Source organism: Salvelinus namaycush, chromosome 3 (genome assembly GCF_016432855.1).
Source record: "Salvelinus namaycush isolate Seneca chromosome 3, SaNama_1.0, whole genome shotgun sequence".
NCBI lineage: Eukaryota > Metazoa > Chordata > Actinopteri > Salmoniformes > Salmonidae > Salvelinus > Salvelinus namaycush.
The window spans coordinates 12,579,177-12,592,230 of record NC_052309.1 but is presented as its reverse complement, the minus strand read 5'-3'; the positions used below and the strand labels follow the sequence as shown (position 1 = coordinate 12,592,230).

General features: G+C 45.6%; 1 protein-coding gene across 1 annotated transcript in view; it reads left to right on the top strand.

Moving 5' to 3' along the window:
• LOC120044797 (A disintegrin and metalloproteinase with thrombospondin motifs 6-like) overlaps window positions 1–13,054 on the top strand; it is an 89,441-nt gene that overhangs the window by 3,435 nt on the left and 72,952 nt on the right. Inside the window, exon 3 of the mRNA XM_038989470.1 lies at window positions 5,563–5,668. Coding sequence (XP_038845398.1) covers window positions 5,563–5,668 — 106 coding nt within the window. The remainder of the gene's footprint in view (window positions 1–5,562; window positions 5,669–13,054) is intronic.

Here is a 13,054-nt window from a genome sequence, read left to right as displayed (position 1 = left end):
CTCTCTGTTCTCTGCTCTCTGTTCTGTTATTTTCTCTGCTCTCTGCTCTGTGTTCTCTGCTCTCTGTTCTCTGCTCTCTGCTCTCTGCTTTCTGCTCTCTGTTCTCTGCTCTATGTTCTCTGCTCTATGCTCTATGCTCTCTGCTCTCTGCTCTCTGTTTTCTGTTCTCTGCTCTCTGTTCTCTGCTCTATGCTCTCTGCTCTATGCTCTATGCTCTCTGTTCTCTGTTCTCTGCTCTCTGTTCTGTTCTCTGCTCTCTGCTCTCTGCTCTCTGCTCTCTGCTCTCTGCTCTCTGTTCTGTTCTCTGCTCCCTGCTCTCTGCTCTCTGCTCTCTGTTCTCTGTTCTCTGTTCTCTGCTCTCTGCTCTCTGTTCTCTGTTCTCTGCTCTCTGTTCTTTTCTCTCTGTTCTCTGCTCTCTGCTCTCTGTTCTTTTCTCTCTGCTCTCTGTTCTGTTCTCTGCTCTCTGCTCTCTGCTCTCTGTTCTTTATTCTCTGCTCTCTGTTCTCTGTTCTATGCTCTCTGCTCTCTGTTCTCTGTTCTGTTCTCTGTTCTCTGCTCTCTGTTCTCTGTTCTCTGCTCTATGCTCTCTGTTCTCTGCTTTCTGCTCTCTGTTCTCTGCTCTCTGTTCTCTGTTCTCTGCTCTCTGTTCTCTGCTCTATGCTCTCTGTTCTCTGCTCTCTGTTCCCTGTTCTCTGCTCTCTGTTCCCTGTTCTCTGCTCTCTGTTCCCTGTTCTCTGCTCTCTGTTCCCTGTTCTCTGTTCCCTGCTCTCTGTTTTCTGCTCTCTGCTCTCTGCTCTCTGTTATTTTCTCTGCTATCTGTTCTCTGTTCTCTGTTCTCTGTTCCCTGTTCTCTGTTCTCTGCTCTCTGCTCTCTGTTCTCTGTTCTCTGTTCCCTGTTCTCTGTTCTCTGCTCTCTGCTCTCTGTTATTTTCTCTGCTCTCTGTTCTCTGTTCTCTGTTCTCTGTTCTCTGTTCTCTGTTCTTTGTTCCCTGCTCTCTGTTCTCTGCTCTCTGTTCTCTGCTCTCTGCACTCTGCTCTCTGTTCCCTGTTCTCTGTTCTCTGTTCTCTGCTCTCTGTTCTCTGTTCCCTGTTCTCTGTTCTCTGTTCTCTGTGCTCTGTTCTCTTCTCCGTTCTCTGCTCTCTGCTCTCTGTTCTCTGTTTCCTGTTCTCTGTTCTATGCTCTCTGCTCTCTGCTCTCTGTTTTCTGTTCTCTGCTCTCTGTTCTCTGCTCTATGCTCTCTGCTCTATGCTCTATGCTCTCTGTTCTCTGTTCTCTGGTTCTCTGTTCTCTGCTCTCTGTTCTCTGTTCCCTGTTCTCTGTTCTCTGTGCTCTGTTCTCTTCTCCGTTCTCTGCTCTCTGCTCTCTGTTCTCTGTTTCCTGTTCTCTGTTCTATGCTCTCTGCTCTCTGCTCTCTGTTTTCTGTTCTCTGCTCTCTGTTCTCTGCTCTATGCTCTCTGCTCTATGCTCTATGCTCTCTGTTCTCTGTTCTCTGCTCTCTGTTCTGTTCTCTGCTCTCTGCTCTCTGCTCTCTGCTCTCTGCTCTCTGTTCTGTTCTCTGCTCCCTGCTCTCTGCTCTCTGCTCTCTGCTCTCTGCTCTCTGTTCTGTTCTCTGCTCCCTGCTCTCTGCTCTCTGTTCTCTGTTCTCTGTTCTCTGCTCTCTGCTCTCTGTTCTCTGTTCTCTGCTCTCTGTTCTTTTCTCTCTGCTCTCTGTTCTCTGCTCTCTGCTCTCTGTTCTTTTCTCTCTGCTCTCTGTTCTGTTCTCTGCTCTCTGCTCTCTGTTCTTTATTCTCTGCTCTCTGTTCTCTGTTCTATGCTCTCTGCTCTCTGCTCTCTGTTCTGTTCTCTGTTCTCTGCTCTCTGCTCTCTGTTCTCTGTTCTCTGCTCTATGCTCTCTGTTCTCTGCTTTCTGCTCTCTGTTCTCTGTTCTCTGTTCTCTGTTCTATGTTCTATGTTCTATGCTCTCTGTTCTCTGTTCTCTGCTCTCTGTTCTCTGTTCTCTGTTCTCTGTTCTCTGCTCTCTGTTCTCTGCTCTATGCTCTCTGTTCTCTGCTCTCTGTTCCCTGTTCTCTGCTCTCTGTTCCCTGTTCTCTGCTCTCTGTTCCCTGTTCTCTGCTCTCTGTTCCCTGTTCTCTGTTCCTTGTTCCCTGTTCTCTGTTCCCTGCTCTCTGTTTTCTGTTCTCTGCTCTCTGTTCTCTGTTCTCTGCTCTATGCTCTCTGTTCTCTGCTTTCTGCTCTCTGTTCTCTGTTCTCTGTTCTATGTTCTATGTTCTATGCTCTCTGTTCTCTGTTCTCTGTTCCCTGTTCTCTGCTCTCTGTTCCCTGTTCTCTGCTCTCTGTTCCCTGTTCTCTGCTCTCTGTTCCCTGTTCTCTGTTCCTTGTTCCCTGTTCTCTGTTCCCTGCTCTCTGTTTTCTGTTCTCTGCTCTCTGTTCTCTGTTCTCTGCTCTATGCTCTCTGTTCTCTGCTTTCTGCTCTCTGTTCTCTGTTCTATGTTCTATGTTCTATGCTCTCTGTTCTCTGTTCTCTGCTCTCTGTTCTCTGTTCTCTGTTCTCTGCTCTCTGTTCTCTGCTCTCTGTTCCCTGTTCTCTGCTCTCTGTTCCCTGTTCTCTGTTCCCTGCTCTCTGTTTTCTGCTCTCTGCTCTCTGCTCTCTGCTCTCTGTTATTTTCTCTGCTATCTGTTCTCTGTTCTCTGTTCTCTGTTCCCTGTTCTCTGTTCTCTGCTCTCTGCTCTCTGCTCTCTGTTCTCTGTTCTCTGTTCCCTGTTCTCTGTTCTCTGCTCTCTGCTCTCTGTTATTTTCTCTGCTCTCTGTTCTCTGTTCTCTGTTCTCTGTTCTCTGTTCTCTGTTCTTTGTTCCCTGCTCTCTGTTCTCTGCTCTCTGTTCTCTGCTCTCTGCACTCTGCTCTCTGTTCCCTGTTCTCTGTTCTCTGTTCTCTGCTCTCTGTTCTCTGTTCTCTGTTCTCTGTTCTCTGTGCTCTGTTCTCTTCTCCTTTCTCTGCTCTCTGCTCTCTGTTCTCTGTTCCCTGTTCTCTGTTCTCTGTTCTCTGTTCTCTGCTCTCTGCTCTCTGTTATTTTCTCTGCTCTCTGTTCTCTGTTCTATGCTCTCTGTTCTCTGTTCTCTGTTCTCTGTTCTCTTCTCCGTTCTCCGTTCTCTGTTCTTTGCTCTCTGTTCTCTGTTCTCTGTTCTCTGTTCTCTTCTCTCTGCTCTCTGCTCTCTGCTCTCTGTTCTCTGTTCTCTGTTCTCTGTTCTCTGTTCTTTTCTCTGCTCTCTGTTCTCTGTTCTCTGTTCTCTGCTCTGTTCTCTGCTCTCTGCTCTCTGTTCTGTAGCCTGGAGGCAAGGAAAGACAGGTCAGAGAGACCAGGTGGCCTTTACTGTCGTCGGGGCGGGTACAGACGGGGTTAGGTCCATGCAGGGCAGGGCACAGGCGTGGTAACCTCCAAGTGCACTTGACTGTGTCCTTCTACCAATATAGCTCAAATAATGTGGATATTTATAAGATCATATGGCGTGTTTTTCTCCTGCTACAGTACTTTAAGGACACTGGTTTCCAGTCATTTTTGCCAGGGGTTTGGTTTGACATGTTGTGTCTCCACTGTGACAGGAACTGTGGCAAACTTAAACTTACAAACTTGTTAAGCTTCTGTAACCAAGCTCAGAAAGGCAAGGGGGAGAAAAAACAGAAAGATAGAGGGACAGATAGAAAGTTAAGGATGAAATTCAGAGGGAGAACATAAGATAACAAGAGCGAGAGAAAGAGAGCGTTGTGGTGGAGAAAGGACGGCAAGGAGTGTCAGCATCTCCCCTCCTCCTTGCTCCCTCTGAGAGCCCCTGCAGGCTCCACAGTATATCTTGAAGGTAATATTGGGACTCTGGGGGGGTTTGACAGATTGACCGCATTCGTCACATTCCCCCCGTCGCTTTAATTGCACCAGCATCTGCTTGGCTTCCTCGTTCTCTCTCACTCCCTTTACCTTCTCTCCTCCTCCCCCTCTCCCTTTCCTCTGTTTCTCCTCTCCTCCTCCTTCTTCTCTCCCTCTCCATTTCTTCTCCCGTCTCAACCCTGTTCCCCTCACCTTTTCCCCCTATCCTCTCCCCCTCCCCCTCTCCCTCTCCATTTGTCCTCCCTTTTCAGCACCCTCCTCTTCTCTTCCTTTCCTCCATTCCGTCCCTCTCAACCCTTCTCCCCCCTCTCCTCTACTCATCTCCTTCCCTCCTCACCCTATCATTAGGGGTCATGGTACAGGTCAGCTCTTTTCCCCTTGGGTCTCTGGGTAATCTGAGTTGGAGATAATACCTAACCAACCCCACTTCTGAGTGTTATGTGAAACCCTTCCCAGTAACCTGTAGATGGAATCTCTTCTCTTCTCTTTCTGTCTGACCTGTTACCCTCTGGGGGAAGAACAGAGACACCTGGATGGCTCTACTCTCAACCTCACACACACACGCACGCACGCACGCACGCACGCACGCACGCACGCACGCACGCACGCACGCACGCACGCACGCACGCACACACACACACACACACACACACACACACACACACACACATAAAACATGTAGAACTCTATATGCCTGCTTTTTGACAAAGCTAACAATAACCTGCATTTAATCTTATCTTGCATAAGATGAAATGCACATACTACAGTGACACGCCAACACACACACAAGCGCACACGCACAGACAGGCAATTTTATAGCTTTACTCAGCGTTATTTCACTCTTCTGCTTCTCTCTCCAAAAGAGCTCTTTCTCAAATATAAAGAATATGCCTATTGCTTTCTCTTTGGAACTCTATATTTTTTAGGGGGGGTGGGGATGTTTTCTTAAATTCAATAGCCTGCATCACTAGGTGGTCCCTTGTTACTTGGAGTGAAATGTATAAATCCAAGCCTGTCTAGACATTTTCCAGCTCTGACTTTAGGTTGAAAAAAGTTCATGTCTAGCCAGTTGATGCTGAAGTCAGGTCCCGCTGGTGAGTACAGCAGCAACAGCATGGACTGAGGCTGTGTCCCAAATCACACCCTATTTCTTATGTAGTGCACTACTTTTGTCCAGAGCCCTGAGAGAAGAAGTGAACTCTCAACGCTCTTAGCCAACGTCCCAAATGGCACCCTATTTCCTATATGGGCCCTGGTCAAAAGTAGTGCACTATAAATGGAATAGGGTGCAGCCTGAGAAGTTTAGAGTTGCCGCCTCCTCTCTCTCTCTCTCTCTCTCTCTCTCTCTCTCTCTCTCTCTCTCTCTCTTTCTCTCTCTCTCTCTCTCTCTCTCTCTCTCTCTCTCTCTCTCTCTCTCTCTCTCTCTCTCTCTCTCTCTCTCTCTCTCTCTCTCTCTTTCTCTCTCTCTCTCTCTCTCTCTCTCTCTCTCTCTCTCTCTCTCTCTCTCCTGCTGCTCTTTCTTTAACACCAGGGAGGTCAGAACTGAGGAATCCAGCTTTTAGAGCCACCACTCCTAAGAATGCTACACCTTGATCTGACCCTGTTTTGCTCTCTCTATCTCTCTCGTTCTCTCTCGTTCTCTCTCTCTGTGTGTGTGTGTGTGTGTGTGTGTGTGTGTCCAGGCTTGGCGTCGGTAGCTGGGATGTGTGAGCCGGAGAGGAGTTGCAGCATCAATGAAGACATCGGCTTAGGTTCTGCTTTCACCATCGCTCACGAGATTGGCCACAAGTGAGTCCGCTCACATTTACCCAAAATCTTCTGCATTGCTTTATTAAACACAGTTAACCCTTTCGGACCTTTCCCTTAGCCCCTCCCCATCACGGCTGCTAACACACTGTTTTAAAACTACTTTTATGTCCCAAAATAATGTTCAGTCAGATACCAAGATTATCTTTGACATTTTTTCCCTCTTAAACAGATTTAATTATATACACTCCTATTCAAAAGTTTGCGGTCACTTAGAAATGTCCTTGTTTTTGAAAGAAACATTTTTTTTATTTCAAAATTGATCAGAAATAGAGTGTAGACAGTGTTAATGTTGTAAATGACTATTGTAGCTGGAAACAGCTGATTTTTAATGGAGTATCTACATAGGCCCATTATCAGCAACCATCACTCCTGTGTTCCAATGGCACGTTGTGTTAGCTAAGTTTATCATTTTAAAAAGCTAATTGATCATTAGAAAACCCTTTTGCAATTATGTTAGCACAGCTGAAAACTGTTGTCCTGATTAAAGCAATAAAACTGGCCTTAGACTAGTTGAGTATCTGGAGCATCAGCATTTGTGGGTTCGATTACAGGCTCAAAATGTCCAGAAACAAAGAACTTTCTTCTGCATCTCGTCAGTCTATTCTTGTTCTGAGAAATGAAGGCTATTCCATGCGAGAAATTGCCAAAAAACTGAAGATCTCGACCAACGCTGTGTACTACTCCCTTCACAGAACAGCGCAAACTGGCTCTAACCAGAATAGAAAGAGGAGTGGGAGGCCCCAGTGCACAACTGAGCAAGAGGACAAGTGCATTAGAGTGTCTAGTTTGAGAAACAGACGCCTCACAAATCCTCAACTGGCAGCTTCATTAAATAGTACCCGCAAAACACCAGTCTCAACGTCAAGAGTGAAGAGGTGACTCCGGGATGCTGGCCTTCTAGGCAGAGTTGCAAAGAAAAAGCCATATCTCAGACTGGCCAATAAAAAGAAAAGATTAAGATGGGCAAAAGGACACAGACACCGGACAGAGGAACACTGCCTAGAAGGCTAGCATCCCGGAGTCGCCTCTTCACTGTTGACGTTGAGACATTTCTAAGTAACCCCAAACCTTTGAACGGTAGTGTATATAATAATACATATATTACTACACAGAGAATGTGACTCGCTATTTCGCAACACCCGCAATATCATCTGCCAATAAACTTGTATTTTATTTTATTTGGAACTATTCCTAAAGAATAACCAGATCTTTGGGTTGGTTTGGTTTGCGTTGGTGTGTGTTGGTTTGGGTTGGTGTGTGTTGGTTTGGTTTGGGATGGTGTGTGTGTGTGTGTTGGTTTGGTTTGGGTTGGTGTGTGTTGGTTTGGTTTGGGTTGGTGTGTGTTGGTTTGGTTTGGGTTGGTGTGTGTTGGTTTGGTTTGGGTTGGTGTGTGTTGGTTTGGTTTGGGTTGGTACAGTTGAAGTCGGAGGTTTACATCAAATCAAATCAAAGTTTATTTGTCACGTGCCCTGAATACAACAGGTGAAATGCTTACTTACAGGCTCTAACCAATAGTGCAAAAAAGGTATTAGGTGAACAATAGGTAAGTAAAGAAATAAAAACAACAGTAAAAAGACAGTGAAAAACAGTAGCGAGGCTATAAAAGTAGCGAGGCTACATACAGACACCGGTTAGTCAGGCTGATTGAGGTAGTATGTACATGTAGATATGGTTAAAGTGACTATGCATATATAATGAACAGAGAGTAGCAGTAGCGTAAAAGAGGGGTTGGCGGGTGGTGGGTGGGACACAATGCAGATAGCCCGGTTAGCCAATGTGCGGGAGCACTGGTTGGTCGTCCCAATTGAGGTAGTATGTACATGAATGTATAGTTAAAGTGACTGTGCATATATGATAAACAGAGAGTAGCAGCAGCGTAAAAGAGGGGTGGGGGGGGGGCACACAATGCAAATATTCCGGGTAGCCATTTGATTACCTGTTCAGGAGTCTTATGGCTTGGGGGTAAAAACTGTTGAGAAGCCTTTTTGTCCTAGACTTGGCACTCTGGTACCGCTTGCCATGCGGTACCGCCATGCGGTACCCCTATGACTGGGGTGGCTGGGGTCTTTGACAATTCTTAGGGCCTTCCTCTGACACCGCCTGGTGTAGAGGTCCTGGATGGCAGGCAGCTTAGCCCCAGTGATGTACTGGGCCATAGGCACTACCCTCTGTAGTGCCTTGCAGTCAGAGTCCGAGCAATTGCCGTACCAGACAGTGATGCCACAAGTCAGGATGCTCTCGATGTTGCAGCTGTAGAACCTTTTGAGGATCTCAGGACCCATGCCAAATCGTTTTAGTTCCCTGAGGGGGAATAGGCTTTGTCGTGCCCTCTTCACAACTGTCTTGGTGTGTTTGGACCATTCTAGTTTGTTGTTGATGTGGACACCAAGGAACTTGAAGCTCTCAACCTGCTCCACTACAGCCCCGTCGATGAGAATGGGGGCGTGCTCGGTCCTCCTTTTCCTGTAGTCCACAATAATCTCCTTAGTCTTGGTTATGTTGAGGGATAGGTTGTTATTCTGGCACCACCCGGCCAGGTCTCTGTCTTCCTCCCTATAGGCTGTCTCGTCGTTGTCGGTGATCAGGCCTACCACTGTTGTGTCGTCTGCAAACTTAATGATGCTGTTTGAGTCATGCCTGGCCTTGCAGTCGTGGGTGAACAGGGAGTACAGGAGGGGACTGAGCACGCACCCCTGTGGAGCTCCAGTGTTGAGGATCAGCGTGGCAGATGTGTTGCTACCTACTCTTACTACCTGGGTGTAGCCCGTCAGGAAGTCCAGGATCCAGTTGCAGAGGGAGGTGTTTAGTCCCAGGATCCTTAGCTTAGTGATGAGCTTTGAGGGTACATACACCTTAGCCAAATACATTTAAACTCAGTTTTTCACAATTCCTGACATTTAATCAAAGCAAATATTTCCTGTCTTAGGTCAGTTAGTATCACCACTTTATTTTAAGAATGTGAAATGTCAGAATAATAGTAGAGAGAATTATTTATTTCAGCTTTTATTTCTTTCATACACTCAATTAGTATTTGGTAGCATTGCCTTTAAATTGTTGAACTTGGGTCAAATGTTTCAGGTAGCCTTCCACAAGCTTCACACAATAAGTTTGGTGAATTTTGGCCCATTCCTCCTGACAGAGCAGGTGTAACTGAGTCAGGTTTGTAGGGATTGAGGTCAGGGCTTTGTGATGGCCACTCCAATACCTTGACTTTGTTGTCCTTTAGCCATTTTGCCACAACTTTGGAAGTATGCTTGGGGTCATTGTCCATTTGGAAGACCCATTTACGACCAAGCTTTAACTTCTTGACTGATGTCTTGAGATGTTGCTTCAATATATCCACATAACTTTCCATCCTCATGATGCCATCTATTTTGTGAAGTGCACCAGTCCCTCCTGCAGCAAAGCACCCCTACAACATGATGCTGCCACCCCCGTGCTTCACGGTTGGGATGGTGTTCTTCGGCTTGCAAGCCTCCCCCTTTTTCATCCAAACATAACGATGGTCATTATGGCCAAACAGTTCTATTTTTGTTTCATCAGACCAGAGGACATTTCTCCAAAAAGTGCGATCTTTGTCCCCATGTGCAGTTGCAAACCGTAGTCTGGCTTTTTTATGGTGGTTTTGGAACAGTGGCTTCTTCCTTGCTGAGCGGCCTTTCAGGTTAAGTCGATATAGGACTTGTTTTACTGTGGATATAGATACTTTTGTACCTGTTTCCTCCAGCATCTTCACAAGGTCCTTTGCTGTTGTTCTGGGATTGATTTGCACTTTTCCCACCAAAGTACATTCATCTCTAGCAGACAGAATGCGTCTCCTTCCTGAGCAGTATGATGGCTGCGTGGTCCCATGGTGTTTATACTTGCGTACTATTGTTTGTACAGATGAACGTGATACCTTCAGGCGTTTGGAAATTGCTCCCAAGGATGAACCAGACTTGTGGAAGTCTACAATTTTTTTTCTGACGTCTTGGCTGATTTCTTTTGATTTTCCCATGATGTCAAGCAAAGAGGCACTGAGTTTGAAGGTAGGCCTTGAAATACATCCACAGGTACACCTCCAATTGACTCAAATGATGTCAATTAGCCTATCAGAAGCTTCTAAAGCCATCATTTTCTGGAATTTTCCAAGCTGTTTAAAGGCACAGTCAACTTAGTGTATGTAAACTTCTGACCCACTTGAATTGTGATACATTGAATTATAAGTGAAATGATCTGTCTGTAAACAATTGTTGGAAAAAATACTTGTGTCATGCACAAAGTAGATGTCCTAACCGACTTGCCAAAACTATAGTTTGTTAGCAAGAAATTTGTGGAGTGGTTGAAGATCTAGTTTTAATGACTCCAACCTAAGTGTATGAAAACCTCCGACTTCAACTGTATGTGGACACCTGCTCCTCTATCTCATTCCAAATCATGGACATGAATATGTCGTTGGTCCCCCCTTTGCAGCTATAACAGCCTCCACTCTCTTCTTGACAAACCATTTTTATATGGTCCTTGCTTTGTGCACAGGGGCATTGTCATGCTGAAACAGGAAAGGGCCTTCCCCAAACCGTTGCCATAAAGTTGGATGCACAGAAGCATCTAGAATATCATTGCATACTATAGCTTTAAGATTTCCCTTCACTGGAACTAAGGGACCTAGCCAGAAACATGAAAAACAGCCCCAGACCATTTTTCCTCCTCCATCAAACTTTACAGTTGGCACTATGCATTCGGGCAGGTAGCGTTCTCCTGGCATCCGCCAAACCCAGATTTGTCCATCGGACTAGCAGATGGTGAAGCGTGATTCATCACTCTAGAGAACGCGTTTCCACTGCTCCAGTTTCCAATGGTGGCGAGCTTTACACCACTCCAGTCGACAATTGGTATTGCGCATGGTGATCTTAGGCTTGTGTGCGGCTGCTTGGCCATGGAAACCCATTTCATGAAGCTCCCGACAAACAGTTATTGTGCTGAGGTTGTTTCCAGAGGCAGTTTGGAACTCAGTAGTGAGTGTTGCAACTGAGGACAGACGATTTTTAAGCACTTCAGCACTTGGCAGTCCCGTTCTGTGAGCTTGTGTGGCCATCCACTTCGCGGCTGAGCCGTTGTTGCTCCTAGATGTTTCCACTTCACAATAACAGCACTTACAGTTGACCGGGGCAGGAACAGCACTTACAGTTGACCGGGGAAGCTCTAGCAGGGCAGAAATCTGACCAACTGACTTGTTGTTCTGACGGTGCCAAGTTGAAAGTCACTGAGCTCTTCAGTAAGGCCATTCTACTGCCAATGTTTGTCTATGGACATTGCATGGCTGTGTGCTCGATTTTATACACCTGTCAGCAATGGGTGTGGCTGAAATAGCCAAATCTATATATTTGAAAGGGTGTCCACATACTTTTTAATATACAGTGCATTCGGAAAGTATTCAAAACCCTTCCCTTTTTCCACATTTTGTTACGTTACAGCGTTATTCTAAAATAGATGAAATAAAATTTCCTCATCAATCTACACACAATACCCCATAATGATAAAGCGAAAACAGGTTTATAGAAAGTTATGAAAATTTATTAAAAATAAAAACAGAAATACCTTATTTACATAAGTATTCAGACCCATTTCTATGAGACTCGAAATTGAGCTCAGGTGCGTCCTGTTTCCATTGATCATCCTTGAGATGTTTCTGCAACTTGATTGGAGTCCGCCTGTGGTAAATTGTGGTAAATTGTAAGGTCCCACAGTTGACAGTGCATGTCAGAGCAAAAACCAAGCCATGAGATCGAAGGAATTGTCCGTAGAGCTTAGAGACAGGATTGTGTCCAGGCACAGATCTGGGGAAGGGTGCCAAAAAATGTCTGCAGCATTGAAGGTCCCCAAAGTACAGAGAGATCCTTGATGAAAACCTGGTCCAGAGCGCTCAGGACCTCGACTGGGGCGCATGTTCACCTTCCAACAGAACACAGATAAGACAACGCAGGAGTGGCTTGGGGCAAGTCTCTGAATGTCATTGAGTGGCCCAGCCAGAGCCCAGACTTGAACCTGATGGAACATCTCTGGAGAGACCTGAAAATAGCTGTACATCAACGCTACCCATCCAACCTGACAGAACTTGAGAGGTTCTGCAGAGAAGAATGGGAGAAACTCCCCAAATACAGGAGTGCCAAGCTTGTAGCGTCATACCCAAGAAGACTCAAGGTTGTAATCGCTGCCAAACGTGCTTCAACTGAGTAAAGAGTCTGAATTCTTATGTAAATGTGATATTTCTGTTTTTATTTGTAATAACTTTGTAATAAAAACCTGTTTTTGCTTTGTCATTATTGGGTATTGTGTGTAGATTGATGAGGAAAAAAACAATTGAATACTTTTTAGAATAAGGCTGTATTTTAACAAAATGTGGAAAAAGTCAAGGAGTCTGAATACTTTCCGAATGCAATGTATGCTGTGTTTGCTCATGCTAATGACAGTGTCCACATACCTCCTGAATATAAAGTTCAATAATGATGATGTATTGGTCTACGTATCCACTCCCTGGGGTTCACAGAGATGGCCATTTCCTTTATAATGTCTCGTGTCTGCTTCTGTTTTGGGGCAGTTGTAAAAATGGTCTCTGCAAGGAGAGGATGTATAAAAACCTTAGCCACGGTCTCAGGACGGCTGATTTATTTCCAGAGTAGGGTCAAATGTCATAAACGCCAGCGTTAGAAAAACAGGCCGGGCTGTGGGATGTGGTGGTTTGTTATATACATTACAACTGATCTGTGCTTTTGGACGGTCAGGGAAACTAAGCTTCGGCTTCCTGCCGTAACGCAAGCTTTTCTTTCGTTTAGATATTCAGACGGATACAGTTTTTGGGTTACATACATTTTTTTGTTAAACGGATTTATATGCAGCCAGGCCAGTGCTCAGTCAAGTTGGGCAGCAGAAACCAGAAAGCAGAAAGCAGAAACCTTTCTTTCTGTCAGGAGGTTCACACTAGAGAGCTGCTCTGATCAGATGGACGCTGAGAGAGAGAGAGAGAGAGAGAGCGAGAGAGAGCAGTATTTGTGTTTATGGGGGAGGGTGGACGAGTAGGGGTTGAACCAGGCCTGGGTGGTGTACTGTATATTCTATAACGGTATTTGAATGTTTGGTTTGTTAAATGTGATACGCCGTGTGTAACGTCCATTTTTATAGTTTACTCTGCTACTTGAGTCATCCCTCTCCGCTCTCTCTCTCTCCATGCCGCTTTCCACACAGACCTAGTCCCACCCCCTGTCACTCAAGGATTGCATTTGTTGTTGCTTGACCACGAGACACTTTCGTTCAGTCTGCATGGTCAATGCAGCACATGCAACAATGTTGATGACAACGATGCTGTTTTCACTTTGATCTTAATATAAA